The sequence below is a fragment of the Panthera onca genome, chromosome B2, assembly GCF_046562875.1.
Source record: "Panthera onca isolate mPanOnc1 chromosome B2, mPanOnc1 haplotype 2, whole genome shotgun sequence".
Classification (NCBI taxonomy): Eukaryota; Metazoa; Chordata; class Mammalia; order Carnivora; family Felidae; genus Panthera; species Panthera onca.
The window spans coordinates 132,104,115-132,123,263 of record NC_138343.1 but is presented as its reverse complement, the minus strand read 5'-3'; the positions used below and the strand labels follow the sequence as shown (position 1 = coordinate 132,123,263).

Here is a 19,149-nt window from a genome sequence, read left to right as displayed (position 1 = left end):
CCTTAAGCCAGCATGAGGATGATATAATAGTGATATATGTATTAGCAACACATTCACGAAAACAATGTATTCTTATAGTTTCTCAGAATAAACTATAGCTAAACTTAAATTATCAAGTAGTTACAATCAATATCCCATCAGAAAAAAAATTGGTTGCATTAGATTAGAACAGATTTTTTTTTAAACATTCTTTTTTTTTTTTTAATTTTTTTAACGTTTTTTTAATTTATTTTTGAGACAGAGAGAGACAGAGCATGAATGGGGGAGGGTCAGAGAGAGAGGGAGACACAGAATCTGAAGCAGGCTCCAGGCTCTGAGCTGTTAGCACAGAGCCTGATGCGGGGCTCGAACTCACGGACCGCGAGATCATGACCTGAGCCGAAGTCGGCCGCTTAACCGACTGAGCCACCCAGGCGCCCCTAGAACAGATTTTTTAAATCAACTAAAACTCTAAGACAGAAACATAGATTTGGAACTAAGATCAACTAAAAAAAAAAAACAAAAAAACCTCAGACTCAGCTCCAACATGTTACCCATCTCTCACAGTAATGAGATGATTTTTAAAATCTGAAGAGACCCTTTTTTGATTAGAAAGTTATTTTATACCTCTGAGCCACTTAAAAACTATCTGAGAAATATTTTTATATGACCAAAGTATGTAACCTTTCAATTTTTGTTCTAATATTATTCTGTCTGCAAAAAAGAAAAAAAAAAAAAAAAAAAAAAAACACACACAAAAAAAACACCAAAAATAAAATCACTCTCCTAGGTCCTCTTTAAATAACTTCTCAACTCAAGTTGATAACACTCCTAGTTCTTCATGGTCAATTGACTTTAAAAGCTGCCCTACTGGAATATGGCAGAACTGCTGAGTGCAGCACAAAACCACATAACTGAAACTTAAGAGCTCCACTCATATACAGGTCAACGTTTACTATTATCTCATTCGATTTAATCTTGAACTATTTTAAACTATCAACGTTTACTATCATCTCGTTCAATTTAGTTTTTAAAATCTGCTCTGACTTTAATGTAGAAAATAGATTTACAGGTCAAAACTTTCAATGAAATTATAGGAACCTTCTGTTAAAAATATTTTTTTATACTTTCAACGAGATCTTGATTATTGAGCCACACGCTGCTTATAAATAAAAACTTAAAAAACTATGAAAAAAATAGACACAAAGTATGCTGCTATGAAAACAAAGGAAATTCTCTTTTAGTTCTGCTTACAAAGATACTATGCAAATATTAATAAAGTATTCCAAGTATTACTATAGTTTCTCAATGTCATCTGCTATTTAAGTAACTGAAAGCATCAATACAAAGACATGACATATTTTATCTTAAAAACAAGAAAAACCACTGATACACCTCCTAGCTCTAGTCATTGAATTAGAAATCATGACCCTTACTAATCCCCAGATTACAGTTACTGGATACCATTTCACACTGACTGAGCCACATTTCATAAGAAAAACATCCTAAGTTTGAAACAAAAATATGCAAAATTAATAGTTACACTTTGTTATAATAATGGCAGGGAAGCTATCCGTGACTATTATCACCAAAGAATTCAGGAACCAAAAGGAGGAGGTTCACTGACCAAAAATGGAACAATCTGAAAATCAGTAAGAATCGTAACTTCAACGCGTCAAAGGAGAGCAAACATGTTTAAATCCTTAAGTACATAGTGAAACTAGAAGCAAGAACAAATTGGTCATCATTGAGATTACTAGAGAACAACCCCTTTAGAGTAAATATCGAAGTAAAATGAGAGAATCATTGATGCTTTTCTTAAGAACTGTACTACTATTAACCAAATAGTAGATGAGAAGAAGTTTCTCTTTACACTCAAGTGTCTGAGTTAATAAGTAGAGGAGGAATTACAGAATTACACCTTCGTTTTGCAACCTCTATCCATTAATAAATCTAGGCCTTGAACAACACTGCCTGCTCACCTCACAGACACTAACACTCCACCTAACAGAAAAGCATCAGCATCATTTATGAAGAAGTCTCGCTAAAAATGAAAAATGAATCTGAATTCGATCAAGCCTCAGCATACTATCCATTTTATAGGAAATCTAAGGGCAAAAAAAAAAAAAAAAAAAAGTTAAACACAAGAGGGACGGAGCCAGAAAAATCTAGTCTTTGGGAGACTCTACCTTTAACAAATAAATGGCCATAAAGAAGGAATGCAGGGGTGCCTGGGTGGCTCGGTCGGTTAAGCGTCCGACTTCGGCTCAGGTCATGATCTCACAGTCCGTGAGTTCAAGCCCCGCGTCAGGCTCTGTGCTGACCGCTGAGAGCCTGGAGCCTGTTTCAGATTCTGTGTCTCCCTCTCTCTCTGCCCCTCCCCTGTTCATGCTCTGTCTCTCTCTGTCTCAAAAATAAATAAACGTTAAAAAAAATTTAAAAAAGAAAGAAGGAATGCAGTAAGGAGGGAAGGCAAAAGGTGAGGAGAGGCCTACAGTTTGTGAGACTTAAAAGACATTGGTCAACCACAATCAATCTTTATTTGGATCTTTTTTTTTTTAATTTTTTTTTTAACGTTTATTTATTTTTGAGACAGAGAGAGACAGAGCATGAATGGGGGAGGGTCAGAGAGAGAGGGAGACACAGAATCTGAAACAGGCTCCAGGCTCTGAGGGGTCAGCACAGAGCCCGACGCGGGACTCGAACTCATGGACAGCGAGACCGTGACCTGAGCCGAAGTCAGACGCTTAACTGACTGAGCCACCCAGGCACCCCTTTCTTTGGAACTTAAAACAAGTGAAACTATACTTGTCTACAGTTTACTATGACTTGTATATAATAAAAAAAAATAGGATACATTTACTAATTTTCTGGTAAATGACAGAATACTTCTAGGAGAACCAACGAGATAAACGGCTGACACTAGTCCCAGGGGTAAAGAGATTAGAAGGCCAAAAGACAGGGGTGGAGAAGAGATTTTTTTGTTTTTTAAATCTTTTAAGCTATGTGATTATCTGTTTTATATATTTAAAAAGTGTTACAATTACAAAGGTTGCCTCAACTAAAATCACCAATTAAGTTCTCAGAGAAGCTGTTCTGAACTAGAAAAATGACAAAAATAACGTTTGAGTAGCAAAACTAATGTTATTACCTCATCATACGTGTATCTGTAGTCGGCTTTCTTTGATTTGAGGTCCCATAACACCACTGTTCCAGATTCGAAGCCAATCAAAAGCTGTAATAAAAGAAAATGCCATATGACCTAGGAATGATATTAATTATGTGAAACATTTATTTGCTGACAATAAAGATAAATATTATCATTCACGTTTTAAGTATAAAATTATAATTACACATCTTCATTGCTAATCATATGAATGATGAGGATACTGCACTGCAGTATATTATATATTATATATTAATATTATACATTACATACATATATGTTTGATGATTAGTGACTCAGCATATATAACTAGTTATTGAGAAAGAAAACAGTACCATTTTGAAGTCCGGTGTGTACATTTTCATTAATTAATATAACATAATAAATTACTAACTAAAAATTAACATTTGTAGGTGCTTTCGAGTTTACAAACTCTCTTAATTCAACACATTTTAGATAATCTCACTTACTCATCTATCTATTGATAAGTTCCAAGTTATATCCAGCCTAGATCCTTCTCATGAGATTCAGACTCAATTCCAGTGGTCACGGCTCCCTTTACTAACTCCGAAAGAGCCTCAAAGTAAACGTGTCCAAAAGTGAATTTGTTATTTTCCCCCTACACTGTGTCTCTCTATTTCCTGTCTTAATGTTCATTAAGTTGCTCAAACAAACATCTGGAGGATCATCCCTAACTCTCGTCTCCCTCATCAGGGAAAATCATCCGGTGATTTTAAAATTACGTTCCATTATCTCTCCACTTTCCCCCACCTCCAATACCTCTCTCCTGGTTCAAGACACAAAGTTTTTTTTTCTGGTCTCCCAGTCTCCCGACCCCAGTTTTGCTCCTTTTTAAACTCATTCCCTATTGTAGCTAGTGTTTTAACAGTTCTAAAACGCAAACCTGATTATGGAAATGCATGCTTTCATTTAAACTTTTTTATTGTCTTACCATTACTTTTAGGATAAAGTCCAAACTGAGTAATATGACCTGTAAGATTTACTATGGTGTGACTGCTGCTTACCTCTCCAGCTTCGTCCCTTGTCACATCCCTCTTACCCAATACACTCCAGCACATCTCTCCGTTCATGCTCTCTTACCTTTGCTGCCTTCCCACCTGGGCCACATTTCAATGTCTCCCTCTTTGCCTGGCCAATCCTACTAACATCTAGAAGTTGTTTTAGCTATTACTTCCTCTGGGAAGCGTTCCTTGACCTGCCAAACGTAAGTCAATCCCATTCCTATGTCCTTCAACAGCACTCTGTACATTTTTTTAATCTGAAGGATCGCTACACAATAGTGGCCTTTTCCTTAGCTGAATTTTCTTACTGACTATAATACTAGTCTATTTAGGCAAGGACTGGTCTTATCTTGTTCACCACCACTGTAAGACACTGAGCCTGACTGATATGTTGTAGGTACTTAATATATTTTGGGAGGGAATAAATAAATTCCAGAATGGAATGCATGTCCTTGCTTTACAGACTGTCCACTGTCTATCAAACCTCTTCTGCCCACAACCCCCGAACTTGACTTTTTCAAATCTCAGTATTCCCTTTGTTTGAAACCTCCTTCTCTTTTATTCTCTGAGTGATCTTCTATTCATTTTTAAGTCTCAATTTAGTGATGCTCCCTTGGGTAAGCCAACTCCCCATTTCTCCAGATAGACTAAGATCTTCCTTCTCCTATGCCAACACATGCATTTTCATCTGTATGTCTCTAATATCTATTATATTGCCTAGTACACAGAAGACAATAAATATTTGTTTAATAAACACATAAATGACTAGTAGGTAGCTAATAGTTGTAATGTAATCTGGGGATATGAACAAAGTCTGGGGCGGTCCCAATAATTTTAATGAAATAGCAATTTTGTGGGTTTCAGACTTCAGGGGTATCTGAAAAGACAATCATTGAAGCTAACAAACTTTCCCCCACCTTGTCAGGAAGTATAGTTAATTTTGCTAATACAAACTGTTCTTTTCTAGACAATGTGAGATACATACTCCTTCTGGAAAAACTGGTATTTGTTTCCTTTACCTTCTCCTAGTCCCTCTAAATACCTTAAGACATGTAATATGGCATTTTCTGAGGGGGAAGTAATAGAGAAACTTCAGGAATAAGAGATGGAAAAGGATAAAACTTAAGAGTTGATATACAGTGTAAACAGCACGGGATTGCTCAGGACATAGGTCCCTTAAGCTCTCGTCTTAGATTTGTTACTTAGTAGCCATTTAACATTAAGGAAGTAATTTTATCCATCCAGATGTTAATAACATAAGAGGGTTATAGTAAGTTTTAACATCTCTAGCCTGCTCTAATATCCTAAGAATGTTAGAAATCTGTGTCAACAGGTTAGACTTTAATCCCCATAATCTCCTAAATATTATAAAAATAGAAGAGCTAACTTAAAAGATATGGTATTTAAACATGGAAAATTCTTTCAATATTAATTCCCACTAGAATCTTTTCTCAGAGATGTTAATTTACATACTGTTGAGCAGTTTCCTTTTATTTTCTTCTCTCCTAAAAAAATTAGTGGGTACACTCAATATGAATGGGACTCTCTGCAACATCAATAACTCTGGGGATGGAATCAGAACGATCAGTATTCAAAATTCCAGCTCTGTCGCTATCTAGCTTTGTACCTCTGGAACACGTAATCACACCAAGTGTCTGCCTCAGCATCTGTAAATTCAGGAAGACAACTAACTTACAAATTGTTAAGAGGATCGAATAAAATAGTGCATATAAAGTAGAAAGCACGGTGCCCAAAATAAAGCAGAATTCAGTAAGTGGCAGTCATTACTGTTACTATCCTAAGTAAGTTTACACTAATGCCTAACCTTCCCTAGCCAAGGCCTTTGCTTACTGTGGTGGCATCTCCTATAAGGTTAGCTTTGAAGGAATCTGCCCCGTCGCCTTTCTTTAGTGACACAATGTTACAAAGATCTTTGGAAACAGCAGAAGAGTCACTGATACAAAGTGGGCTTTTCTATTAGAAATCAAAGGTTAGACAATATAAACTAGTCTAGTACCTTAATATTTCAACAACGTTTAGATGAGATTAACTCTGGAAACTAAGGAGAATAACATAATGCCAGGTTTCAAAAAGTGAGGATGATACAAGCAGCTATACGTAATTTATTTATACAATAAATTAAGTATATACTGAGGAATTACTATTTCTATGTCAGGTGCTATGGGAAACATAAACCTTTGTAAATCTCTCTATGCTCAAGGGGTCTCTCGAGCGCAGGGGACGTGAGATATGCACATATTTCTAATACATGGCAATAGGTGACAAGTACTGTAAAACTTGCACAACTAAGGTGCTAATGGATTTGAAAGTGAGAGAAAGCATTTTTAGTCAGGATTAACAGCAAAGATATCACGAAAGATATATATTTAATCTAAGCCTCAAAATGTGGGTACGAATTCAGCAGACAGCATTCAGTGGAAAAGCATTGCATACAAAGGGACTCCCATACAGGAGGCAGGGAGGCAGCAAAGAACAGCTCACATCTGAGAAACAATAACTATTTGCTTCAGCAGAGCATTCAGGTGAAGGTGTTATGAAAGACAGTGGAACCTAGGAGCTATGTTTTAAGGAAACTGTATCTTGTTAGATACTGCAGAACCACCGAAAGCTTTTCAACAAGGAGAGCAATAACATTAAAACAGTATTCTAGGAAGACTGATCTGGAAACGACTCATGAATGGGTTGGAACGCTTGAACTACAGTGGCCGTAATGAGGTTGAATAAAAAACAGACACTGCAAAGAAATGATTGAAATGACTTAGTGACTGAATCCAGAAAGAAGGGAGGGAAGTTTTCAATTCTCTTGCCATGCCTCCCACCTAAAGGCTTCTAAACAAGTACCTTGTATCAAATAAATAAAGTGTAGATATAGGTTACTGTAACTTGCTTCCTGTGAAGTTTCTCTCAAAGCATACATTTGTATGATTACAAGCTAACTCCAAACAGTAGAGCTATGCCTTTGTTTTCCCAGTAGCAAATAAAAGAATAGTGTTATACAACACACAGGCTAGACCACTCCCATTAGTTGAGGAAAGGAAAAACCTTCACAAAATCTAGAAGTTTCATTTCACTGACTTTTGATAGTGATAAACTTCCTGGCGTTTATGTAGGATGATATCGTAAAACTATTTAAGTAAGAGATTCATGGAAAAGGAATTTTTATTTTTAAATGTATTAACAAATCTAAACAATAGCTAGATACTGACTATATGAAACTGGTTTTGAGTATAAAAAGTGAAGTAATATTTTAAAAAATCTCTACATTATTAATCTAAGCTATCTATGAAGAAAAACTGAAGAGTGAGGAGTACAGAGACACCTCTAACATAAGGCATTATGTGCTAAATGCTACAAAATTTGTATAAAGTGTTAAAAATAATTTGAAAGCAAAGAAAACAGTTTTTGCCAGATTTCCACAAAATCTTAATATGCCAAAAATAAATAACTTTGAATTGTACTTATTACATTTTATTTGTCTTAGGGTTTTTTTGTGTTCTTTAAAATTATAAATGATTTTAATTCTTTCACTTGTTCTTCATAATATTTAAATAAACCAGTAAATGTCTATGATGGACAACATTTGTTAGAAATGTCAACTTTGCAAGGTAAATACATGTGGCACTAGAACAGTTTGCATATTTTTTAAAAAATACCAAGATCCATTCATTTAAGTAATAAGTCATTTTTTAGGAAAAAATTCTACCTTTCCTTCATCCATTGGGTTATCACTTATATGGACAACGGGTCCTGGGTGAGATTTAGATGACCTAAAAAAGAAAAGTTAGCAAGACTTTTTTTTCTCAATTAAAAATTTCAATACAACTATATATTCATTATAATGAAACCAATGAATGGACGATAAAGATGTATTTATAAAGGGTGAGAACAATTCAGTAAGTAATTGGTAAGAAATGTATAGTTCTTACTATGGATCAAAATAGGAATCAGAGGAAAATTTGGGTGGGGGATGAGTTAAATAGGTGATGGGGACTAAAGGGCCACTTGTGATGAGCACTGGAAGTGCCCAATCACTATACTGTGTAGCTGAAACTAATATTACACTGTATGTTAAGTAACTGGAATTTAAATAAAAACTAAAACAAAACATAGCAATCAGAGGAAAAATAGTGACACTGATACAAATCCACAAAATTTACAAGTACACTTTCTGTATAGGAATATTCAATGTAGTATTTTAGCACAAAAAAAATCTATTCTCATGGTAGAATTCTCAGAATTAATATTTTTAAATAAGCATCATCTAAAATATTGCTATCTTATTTTACTCAACTCTAGCTTCCAACTGGAGCATCCATAGTTCCATAGTTCACCCACAAAAAAATAGGAAAAATTCTATTATGTTTTTTAACAAAACAACAAAACTAATGCCACTGTACATGCTCAGAGAAAAAGAAGTCATATAGATAAGAATGGAGCTGAATTTATGCCCATACAGTAGGAATAAGCACCTCCCTATTCATAAATTCCAAGGGTTGAGACACCAGCCCACTTCATGAGACCTTTGTGAAACCATACAGACATCTATCTGCACCAGGCCAACCTAGTGGATGTTGTGATCAACTCAAAGAACAACCACAAAAACCCACACCTTGGACCAAGGCACTGAGATATGATAACATTACTGCCACAGGAAGAAAAACCAGGCTTAGTACATTATAATAGTTGACCAAGACGTTGCTTAAGAGTGATGCCACAAATTTATCCTTATGTCAAATTCTGTGGAATGCAATAATACAGAACTATTTGTTTAAAAACAAACAAAAGATGGGGCACCTGGGTGGCTCAGTAGGTTAAGCATCCGACTTCGGAGCATGATCTCACGGTTTGTGAGTTTGAGCCCCTCATTGGGCTCTGTGCTGACAGCTCAGAGCCTGGAGCCTACTTCGGATTCTGTGTCTCCCTCTCTCTCTGTCCCTCCCCCACTCATGCTCTGTCTCTCTGTCTCTCAAAAATAAATGTTAAAAAAATTTTTAAAAACAAACGAAACATCGAAAATGAATTTTGTCAATGTCCATACATTTTTATTTTTATGTCTAAATAATATGAGAAAAAACCTGAGATAAGATATAAAGATAAGAGTTGGGGTGCCTGGGTGGCTCAGTGGTTGAGCATCCGACTTCGGCTCAGGTCATGATTTCACAGTCTGTGAGCTCGAGCCCCAGGTCAGGCTCTGGGCTGACAGCTCAGAGCCTGGAGCCTGTATCAGATTCTGTGCCTCCCTCTCTCTCTGGCCCTCCCCCGTTCATGCTCTGTCTCTCTCTGTCTCAAAAATAAATAAACGTTAAAAAAAAAATTTAAAAAGATATAAAGATAAGATTCTAAAACAAAGTGCAAAGTTAGTGCTAAAGATCCTTAAGGCCTTACAGCTGAACCCTGTTTTTGTTGCTATTGTTAAATGAAAACAATCATCATATCAAAATTAAGGATTGTTAAATGAAAACAATCATCATTATATCAAAATTAACAAATTGTCAAATTCTGCAATATTATATTGTAAACATTTACATTATATTTGTCAGTTATTTAAACATATCAAGTACCGGTTTAGATCAATGTTTTCTAAACACTGGTGGCAACCCATTAGTGGGTCATGAAATCAACTTAGTGGGGTATGACTAACATCTGAAAGAAAAATAAACAGAAGATAAAAGTACGGAAAAAAAAATTGGGAGTGTTTTTCACCTAATAATTGTTTCGTTAAACTTATGCTACAATTGGTACATACATACACAGGTTTATATATACATATGATCACATATCTATCTATCTGTATATATACAGAACATTTAAATGTACAAACTGTTAATAGTATAATATTTAGAAAAGGCTAATAAATCTGTGTTTAATATCAAGAATGTCTGACATATTTAATTCCACACGGATTTACTCATTAGCTATTATATAAAGATATCATACATGGTCCTGATACTTTCAGATATGGAATATTTGCTCAAACTCACAGTTCAATGGCTTTATTCCACATAATGACGTAGCCTGAGAGTGTGAAGGACTCCACATTGACAATATGTATATTACCTCGTTCAGTGCCCACATAGAGCCACTTACTCTGGAAAGGCAGATGGCAAAATGTAACCCTGCAAGAGAAAATATAACCAAAAAGGAAATTAGAAAAACGTCTGTAACTTTTGTTAATTGTATTAGAGGATTAATCATGATGTCTAATTTAGGAAAGGTAAAAATGATATGAAACCAGATTTATCCACTCATTGTGGTTAACATTTTTTTAAATTTATTTTTTTAAGTTTATTTATTTATTTAGAGAAGATGAGTGGGGGAGGGGCAGAGAGAGGAAAAGACAGAATCCCCAAGCAGGCTCTGTGTTGTCAGTGGACAGCCTGACACAGGACTCGATCTGAGATCATGACCTGAGCTGAAATCAAGAGTCAGATGCTTAACTGACTGAGCCACTCAGGGGTCCGTGTGATTAATATTCGACATACAAATTCAACTTATATGTCAAACAGAAGGCCTTATAGTAGATAGACATGATGGCTTGACAGAAAGAAGATGAGTTTTAAAGTTACCATGTGTTTCAAATCTGGCTATGTCATCCACTGTGTTACTTTAGGCGCATCACATATTTAACCATTAAACTACAAACCATTAATACCCACATGACCCTAGGTATTATTACATTCCTCAGGAGTTATTAAACACACTCATCTATCTCAGTACCTGTGCTTACCATTCCTTCCAGGCAAAAGGCTCTTCCCGTTCATATTTTTCTTCTATTCAAGATTCAGTTCAAATACACCTTTATTCAAATTGATAGCCCAATAATTTTTATCTCTATCAGGCTTGCCTTGTTAAGACAGTTAAGGTCTACCTTCTTCAGTAACTTGTAAGCCTCAGGGAGTGCAGAGATCCCCTATTCTCACACTTAGACAATGCTCTTCTCCTATGTCATAATGATATGACAGGACTTCATTAACAAATTATAATTTACACGCACATATTAAGGTTTATTATCATTCCAGTAATTCCAAACACTTTCTATTCCTAGATCATTTGACTTCAAGATAAAGAATGGAAACTATCTTGTCCTTTTTGTAGCACTTATTTTTAGCCCCAAAAATTAGTATGTTATGAAATCATATAATGCTCATTTTTTTAGACTACCTATTTATTGTGCCTCTCAAAATATATTCAAATTTTCAATAGAACAGCACTTCAAATAACATACAGTAATAATCAGTACTAGGCCATCAATACTGGTACTAGGTTTTAAGCAAGATATAGCATACACAACATTGTTATTCCCATGAACACAATTTCATTACAGAAAATTTTCAAGATGAAAATACTTATCAAATAAATGTACGTGCAACTCATGGTCTACCTCCTAGAGGGAATGTTCATTTAAATAATTATTTAAGGTTCATCGTCTGTATTTCTTGTTGAGGGTTTTATATAATAACATGTCATATTTCTAAGGGATTTTCTACATTAAACAAAGCACAAAAATGTCTGTTGCATCAAAAAAACGTTTTATAGTCCCATATGACTTCACAAAATACTAAGCAGTCCACAGTACCTTTCTGAAAACTCCAGGGCCATATAGGTTTCAGAATTCTGAATTTTCTGGATTTCAAAAAAATATATAATGCAAATTTTGTAGATCACCTAAAATGGCAGTATCTCACAAACACATTAAATATTTTTAAGGTATGATTTTTGGCAGTTTTTTTAACTGAGATATAATTCACATGTAATATTATATTAGTTTCAAATATATACAATGAGTCGATATGTGTGTATATTGCAAGATGATCACAGCAAGTCTAGCTGAAATATTCATCACCACACATATAGTTAGAAATATTTTTTCTTAGTTTAGAACTTTTAAGATCTCCTACTCTCCTAGCAAGCTTCAAATATATAAAAAGTATTATTAACTATAGTCACTGGCAGTTTCTTAAAAAGTTAAACATACACCTACTGTATTTAGGTATTTACCCAAGAGAAAGGAAAACATAATCTATACAAAACTTGTACACATGTTACAAAACAGCTTTGTAACAGCCAAAAACTGGAAACAATCCAAATGTCCATCAACAGGTAAGTGGTATATACTCATAACAATAGTATTCAATAGTAAAAAGGAATAAACTACTCATACATGCAACAGCATTGATGAATATCAAAATCCTTATCATGAGGGAAAGAAACCAGATAAAAAGACACATTGTACGATTCCATTTATATACAACTTATATGCAATACGAAAGGCAAACTGAACTATTGTAATGGAAAGCAGATTAATGGTTACCTGCAGATTGCAGGAGCGGAGGCTAGAAATAGAAGAGGGGAGGGATGAGGACAAGGAAATATTTTGGGGTGACGTGTATGTTTGTTATCTTGATTATGGTGACAGTTTCATCCGCGTATGTATGTGTCAATTTATCAAACTGTACACTTTATGTGGAGCGTATTATATGTTTATTATACCCTAAATAAAACGGTTTTAAAATTTTGTGTTTTCCGAGATTTATGGATTTAGCAATTATGCATATAGATTGTGATTCTGATAACACATAGGCACAAGCTCTGGAATTAGACTGCCTGTATTTAATTTTCAGCTCTGTTACTTATCAAGCATGAGACTTCTGGTAAACCACTTAATCTCTCAGAACCTCAGTTTCTAAGCAGTAAAGGACATCTACCTGACAGTGTTCCCCTGAGTCTCCAATAAGACAAAGCATGGTATATGCTTAACATGGGGCCTGAAGCAGAGAAGTGTTCAATAAATGTTAGCTAATTATCACGTGATAGTCTACCAACTAGAAGTTATAGGCAAATTTTAACTACTTAAGCTACATAAAAGTACCAACAGCAAGCCAAATATAAAATGAACGATGCAATAAACATCATAAAAACAACCACTTCATTTGAAATGTGTTATAAACTAAAACATGAATACAGCTAAATGTTTTGAAAATTCAAAAATAATTTCAAAATAAATAAGCCAAAATAATGATTGGCTCACAAAAAAAAAAAAAAAATCAGAAATATCTAACTTCGCATCTTTTCCACTATTATGCAATTTTCCTTTATTCTTCACTCTAGAAAAGCAGTAACTAATGACATTGCTAATACAATGACATGACCCATCTTTGATTTTAATACTAACAAAATTGTTTAAATTATATGCTTAAGAAATTTAAACTTATCTTAAGGCCAGAGATTTGTGATGTATTCATACAATATTTTCTGTTCCCAGTGCAACAGCATACTGTTTCTTAAGTATTTAAAGAAATAAGTATAAATTTAAAGAATAAGAATAAATAATTAAGAATAATAAAAAAAGAATAAATAAGCCACCTGGGTGGCTCAGTTGATATGACTTCAGCTCAGAGCATGATCTCACAGTTCATGGGTTCCAGCTCCACACTGGGCTCTGTGCTGACAGCTCAGAGCCTGGAGCCTGCTTTGGATATTCTTTCTCTCTCTCTCTCTCTCTCTCTCTCTCCCACCCCCCCCCCCGCCCCTCCCCTGCTTATGCTCTCTCTCTCAAAAATAAATGTTAATAAATGTTAAAAAAATTTTTTTAAAAAGGAATAAATTCTTCAATGTTCAGCAAAAAATCTAGAACTTTTCCCTGGATTCACCTTTTCAGTATTAGCTACCATCATAAGTTTTTTCTCAATTATAAAACCAACTGACACTGCTGAAAAATTTTAAGCATCTTTGTTTTCAGAAGTAAAAACTACTACTTAACATTTTAAGAAGGGACTTAATTAAAATGTTCACTTAATGATCTGGCACCAAGGCTTTAATATGGTCCCTAGAATGAGTCTTATATAGAAATAATGGGAGTGTATTTGTACAATGTACCAAATTTAAAAATTACTCTGTACCATAACTACCCTCGTTATTGGACTCATTTGAGAAGGAAGAAAGTCAAGTCGTTTTTATCACAATTAAACTGACAGTTTCTTAATTAGCAAATTTTAACGGCTCTGAATATGTGGGAATAGGAACAGTGAGAAAACTAAAATTCCATGCAACCAAATAAAATACCATGCCACTGATTTAGGGAAAGGCCAATTGGAGCACTTAAAACTATATATACATATTATGTGTGTGTACATATGTACATGTGTGTATGTGTGTATATACATATAGAGAGAGAAGAGAGAGATTTGTTGTTAATGTTTCTAAGAAAGTGGTCCATGATAGAAATCTACTATTTTTCAGTAAAGTAGTCATGAAACAAATGGCACTGAATAGCTTTCAGACAAACAGATTTCAAATTTAAAGAGTCCAGATCAACAGATACAAAGAAACACTGAAAACAGGAAAGTTTCATCAATGAACTAAGTATCACTACATTACTATAGTAATGTCCCTCAAGAGATCTTCTCTCTCTCCCTGTATCCCGCCCCTTATATGGTCTCTCCCAACACTGACTCTAGGATCTTGTGACTTCCATTGGCCACTGAGACACGGGCAGCTGTGCCACAAGCAGGAATTTGAAAAGCACTTGCACATTCGGCCTTGACCTGTTTCTTGTGCTTTTAGAACCCAGGTGACGTATGATGAAGCCCAGTGTAACCTGTTGGGAGAATCTGGCCCAGCCCACAGCCAGCACCAACCACCAGACATGTAAGGCAAGCTAGATCACCCAACCCAGTAGAGCAGCCAGATAACTGTGGTTGCATAAGTGACTACAGGGAAAGACTGCTTCTGCTAAGCTCGACCCAAGTGCTGACCCACAAAATTATGAGCAAACAAAATGGCTGTTATTTTAGCTTCTCAAGTTTTGGGATGTTTTGATATGCAGCAATAGATAAGTGACCTGTTATTTAGTACAATCCACTCAAATAAAATCTTTTTACTTGAAAAGCTATAAAAACATAGAGGAAAACAAATCCTATTTCTAAAATTAAATTAAAAAGACCCCAGGAAAATTTTAAGAATGCCAACAGTGCATTTATCATGAAGCTCAAACATTACCTTTGACTGAAATTAAATTCCTAACTATTGTTGTTCATATGCTTTTATTATAAAGATTTTTTTTTAATTTTTTTAAATGTTTAACTTTTATTCTGTTTTGAGAGACAGAGAGAGACAGAATGTGAACGGGGGAGGGGCAGAGAGAAAGGGAGACACAGAATCTGAAGCAGGCTCCAGGCTCTGAGCTGTCAGCACAGAACCAGATGCGGGGCTCAAACCCGCAAGATGTTGATTATGACCCGAGCCAAAGTTGGATGCTCAATCAACTGAGCCTTCCAGGAGCCCCAAGTGTTTATTTTACTTTTGAAAGAGAGACAGGGAGAGTATGAGCACGGGAAGGGCAGAGAGAGACTGGGAGACAGAGGATCTGAAGCAGGCTCTGTGCTGACAGCAGAGAGCCCAATGCAGGACTTGAACTCACAAACGGTGAGATCATGACCTGAGCTGAAGTTGGACGCTTAACAGACTGAGCCACCCAGGCGTCCCAAGATTTTTTTTCAATGTTTATTTCTTTATTTTGAAGGACGGAGAGAACATGCACATGAGCACATGGGGGACAGGCAAAGAGAGGGAGAGAGAGAATCCCAAGTGGTGTCTGTGCTGTCGACACAGAGGCCGATGCAACATTCTACTTCACAAACCCATGATGAGATCGTGACCTGAGCTGACATCAAGAGTTGGACGTTGAACTGATTGAGCCACCCAGGCGCCCCTTATTATAAAGATATTTATTTTAAGGTGATATAGATCATAATAGATGACAGTGACTTCAGTTTTTACTGATACCAGGAGAGCAAGTAAACTTTATGTGCTGACATATTAAAGCATAATGTTATACTGAAGATAACTAAAATGTCATAGTTGAGACTCATGTGAAAAACATTAAAACTCAGTAAACAGTAAGGTCAGATATTATGAAGAGTGGTATATTAAATTGAGCCTGAAAATGTACCTTAAAATAAATAATATGGAGCCAAAAAAAAAAAAAGCGTGACTGAAACAAATGTATTCGAGACATACCGATGTTCAAGTTGAACTCCCTCAGAACGTCACTAAGTAGAGTTGTATTCTAATTCCCTACACAGCACTTAAACACAGATACACTTATTCTATACAAAGTGTTACTAGGAACACAGTAATTTCTGTATATACTTAAGGGACTTAAACAACGTGTAACATATCAAGTGGCAGGAAGTAATACATACATCCTATTCACTGTTTAGCTTTAGCAGCAGTCTGTCAAGTGTTATATAGTCAACAAGCACCAAATCTGGAAGATTTAACTATTACCAATCTTAACAGAAGAACACAGTCTAAGTAATGTTAAAATCAGTCATCTATAAATAAGTGTATAAACACAAATTTGTATTTAAGCCATAAAGACATATGAACCAATAAGCTCATCTACATGCCTATATCACCATAAAATCAGCCCAACATGACAGGAAATACGTCATCACTTCTATATTCTCAGCAAATCTTTTACTAAATAAGTACTTAATTCATTACACAAACTACATAAAATGTGAGAATTTATTATGTTAATAAAATAATCAAATATCCCTGAGTTGCTCCCTCTCTATCCTCATGACTTAGGCCTAATTTAAACCATTATTACTGACTGTCGAATCGATTTCTAGCTGCCTCGAGAGTTATCTTTTCAAAGACAAGAGAAATCATATCATTATCTTACTTAGAAGACTGTAACAGCTTCCTATCTTCTACCATAATGCTTCCTAAACAATATTTAGTGACACTTGGTGGTACATGTATCTGGGAAAACGGTGTAGAGTTACAGTGGGGATTTGGTCAACTAGCACTCGGCAGCCTCTTCCACATTCTCCTATATGCCTTCCTGTACCACAGACGCTAGAAAGCTAAAATTTCTATTTCCCAGACTCTTCCATGGCTAGAGTTATAGATGAGATTAAGTTTCTACAAACTTGAGATTTGCAGGTAGAAGTGAGGCATAGACCATATTTCTGTTGCTGTTTCTGCTGACAAGGATATTCAAGGAAACCTGAATGGCAAGAGGTACTTATGGCAGCAGTGGGGACCAGCCACAGTATTGTCTGTGCTAAGAGGCAGGTGTAGGGCAGTAATTTTTTAACACAACAGTTCTAGAACCCTTCTCAAAGTTTTATAAACTGCTACATCCCTGAAATGAATCCATTTATGCTTAATGCCTACAATGGTTTCTATTCCTCCACTGAACCCTTATTCATTAACCAAGATATGTACCAATCTGCAATACCCACTTATAATGTATCTTGTTCATATGTTATTCATTTAATGATTTAAAGTTGGATAAAGATTGAGAATATAAAATTCTTACGTTTCCATAAAAGGACTTTCACGAATAGACCTTTTCTATCTTTCTAAAGTTAACCTCTCTGGACCACACACCTAGCCATGTTTAACAGATGCTGTGCCCTAACATGAAATTTCTTCATGACTGTGCATCTGAAATAATGGAAAGTCCCTTTGCCCTTTGTCAATGTAGGGAATTCCCACCAATCCCACCAATCTGTTCACATGGGCTCTTTGGTAATGCTTTACCTAAAATTCTCAAAACATGGTGATACACTGTTTTGCTGGTTAATCTTTAAAATTTCATAAGAAAATTTCACTACATATTATATCACATTTTCTATTACATTATGATTTGCCATTTCATCTCCCTTAGGCAGGTATAACTTCCATGTCTCTACAGAATTTATCACAGTATTTGCATGGACCAGAATCTCAATCAATGTTTATGAAATGAATTAATATACAAGAAAATAAAAAAGAACATATTTGATATTTTTCTTAAATTAACTGTACCAGTTAATAGAAGAAAACTTAAGTTTGCATTAATGGATACAGAAATATATTAAAAATAACAGCAGGGTCAGCTGAAAGCAATTTATAAATCTGTTCAAAGGATTTCCTTTCTATTTGCAGTCTCTTATCTTTCTGGATAAACTGTCATGGCCACTTTAGAAAAATCATCATATCTATATCCCAGCAGTACAATGTAACAAATGTTTTTCAAAAAATAAGCTTCAGAGGTTTTTGAAGGTCATTTTATATTTGTATTGATTTACTGTTTTATTTCTTACATTTCAGTTTTTATAAAACTTTTGGAAAGATGTCCAAATAAATGATATTAACCTTTCCTGTAAAATGACACCTTAACATCATCAACGACTATGGAAAAAACTGAGTATCAACTGAATATCAGTAAGTAAAACAATGAACATCAAATAGGAAAACAGTACGTTATCAACTACAGAACCAAAAACAACATCTGAAAAAACTGTCCCTATTACATGGGGGATTGCTTAAAGTTCTGTTTTTAATGATCTTACCTTGAGGAATGAAAATGCCACAGTGTATTACATAATGAATGTTATGATAAACAAAAGCTGCTGATACTCATCAGCAACTGTTAACTACACCTCTTTTACATTTTTATATTAGACTGTCCTTTGTTGTATGGATAGGTGTACTCTAAATATCTTCCAGTCTACGGCTATGTCTTTTTAATTATTAAAGAAGTTTCTCTCTCTCTCTCTCTCTCTCTCTCTCTCTCTCTCTCGTATATAGGCAGAATAACACATATACACAAATAATGACCTTATTTATACATTTATACAAACTTACTATCTCAAATAATTTTCTAAAGATTTTCTTTTTAAGTAATCTGTATACCCAACATGGGGCTTGAACCTACAACCCTGAGAACAAGAGTCGCATACTCCACTCACTAATAAGTCAGACAGTTGGCCCTTCAAATGATTTTTTAATTAGTTTTATCGTGATTGTGTGCCTCTCCTCCAAAACATACTCTCTATAAATCAAATTAATAGACTGGTCAACATATCCTTTCATATTTTTTTCTCAATATTCATAAAATACATAAGTCATGAGGAATTTGGGGAGGGGAGGGAGTCGCTATTTTTAAAAAGAATATTGTGC

The 19,149-nt window shown here is 35.0% G+C and overlaps 1 protein-coding gene across 6 annotated transcripts in view; it reads right to left on the bottom strand.

The window, feature by feature from the left end:
• STXBP5 (syntaxin binding protein 5) overlaps nucleotides 1-19,149 on the bottom strand; it is a 170,726-nt gene that overhangs the window by 106,772 nt on the left and 44,805 nt on the right. For all 6 annotated transcript variants that reach the window (XM_081795781.1, XM_060616860.3, XM_060616861.3 and 3 more), the window contains exons 5-7: nucleotides 10,170-10,304; nucleotides 7,892-7,955; nucleotides 3,131-3,214 (exon numbers count right to left, since the gene is read on the bottom strand). In XM_081795781.1, coding sequence (XP_081651907.1) covers nucleotides 3,131-3,214; nucleotides 7,892-7,955; nucleotides 10,170-10,304 — 283 coding nt within the window. The remainder of the gene's footprint in view (nucleotides 1-3,130; nucleotides 3,215-7,891; nucleotides 7,956-10,169; nucleotides 10,305-19,149) is intronic.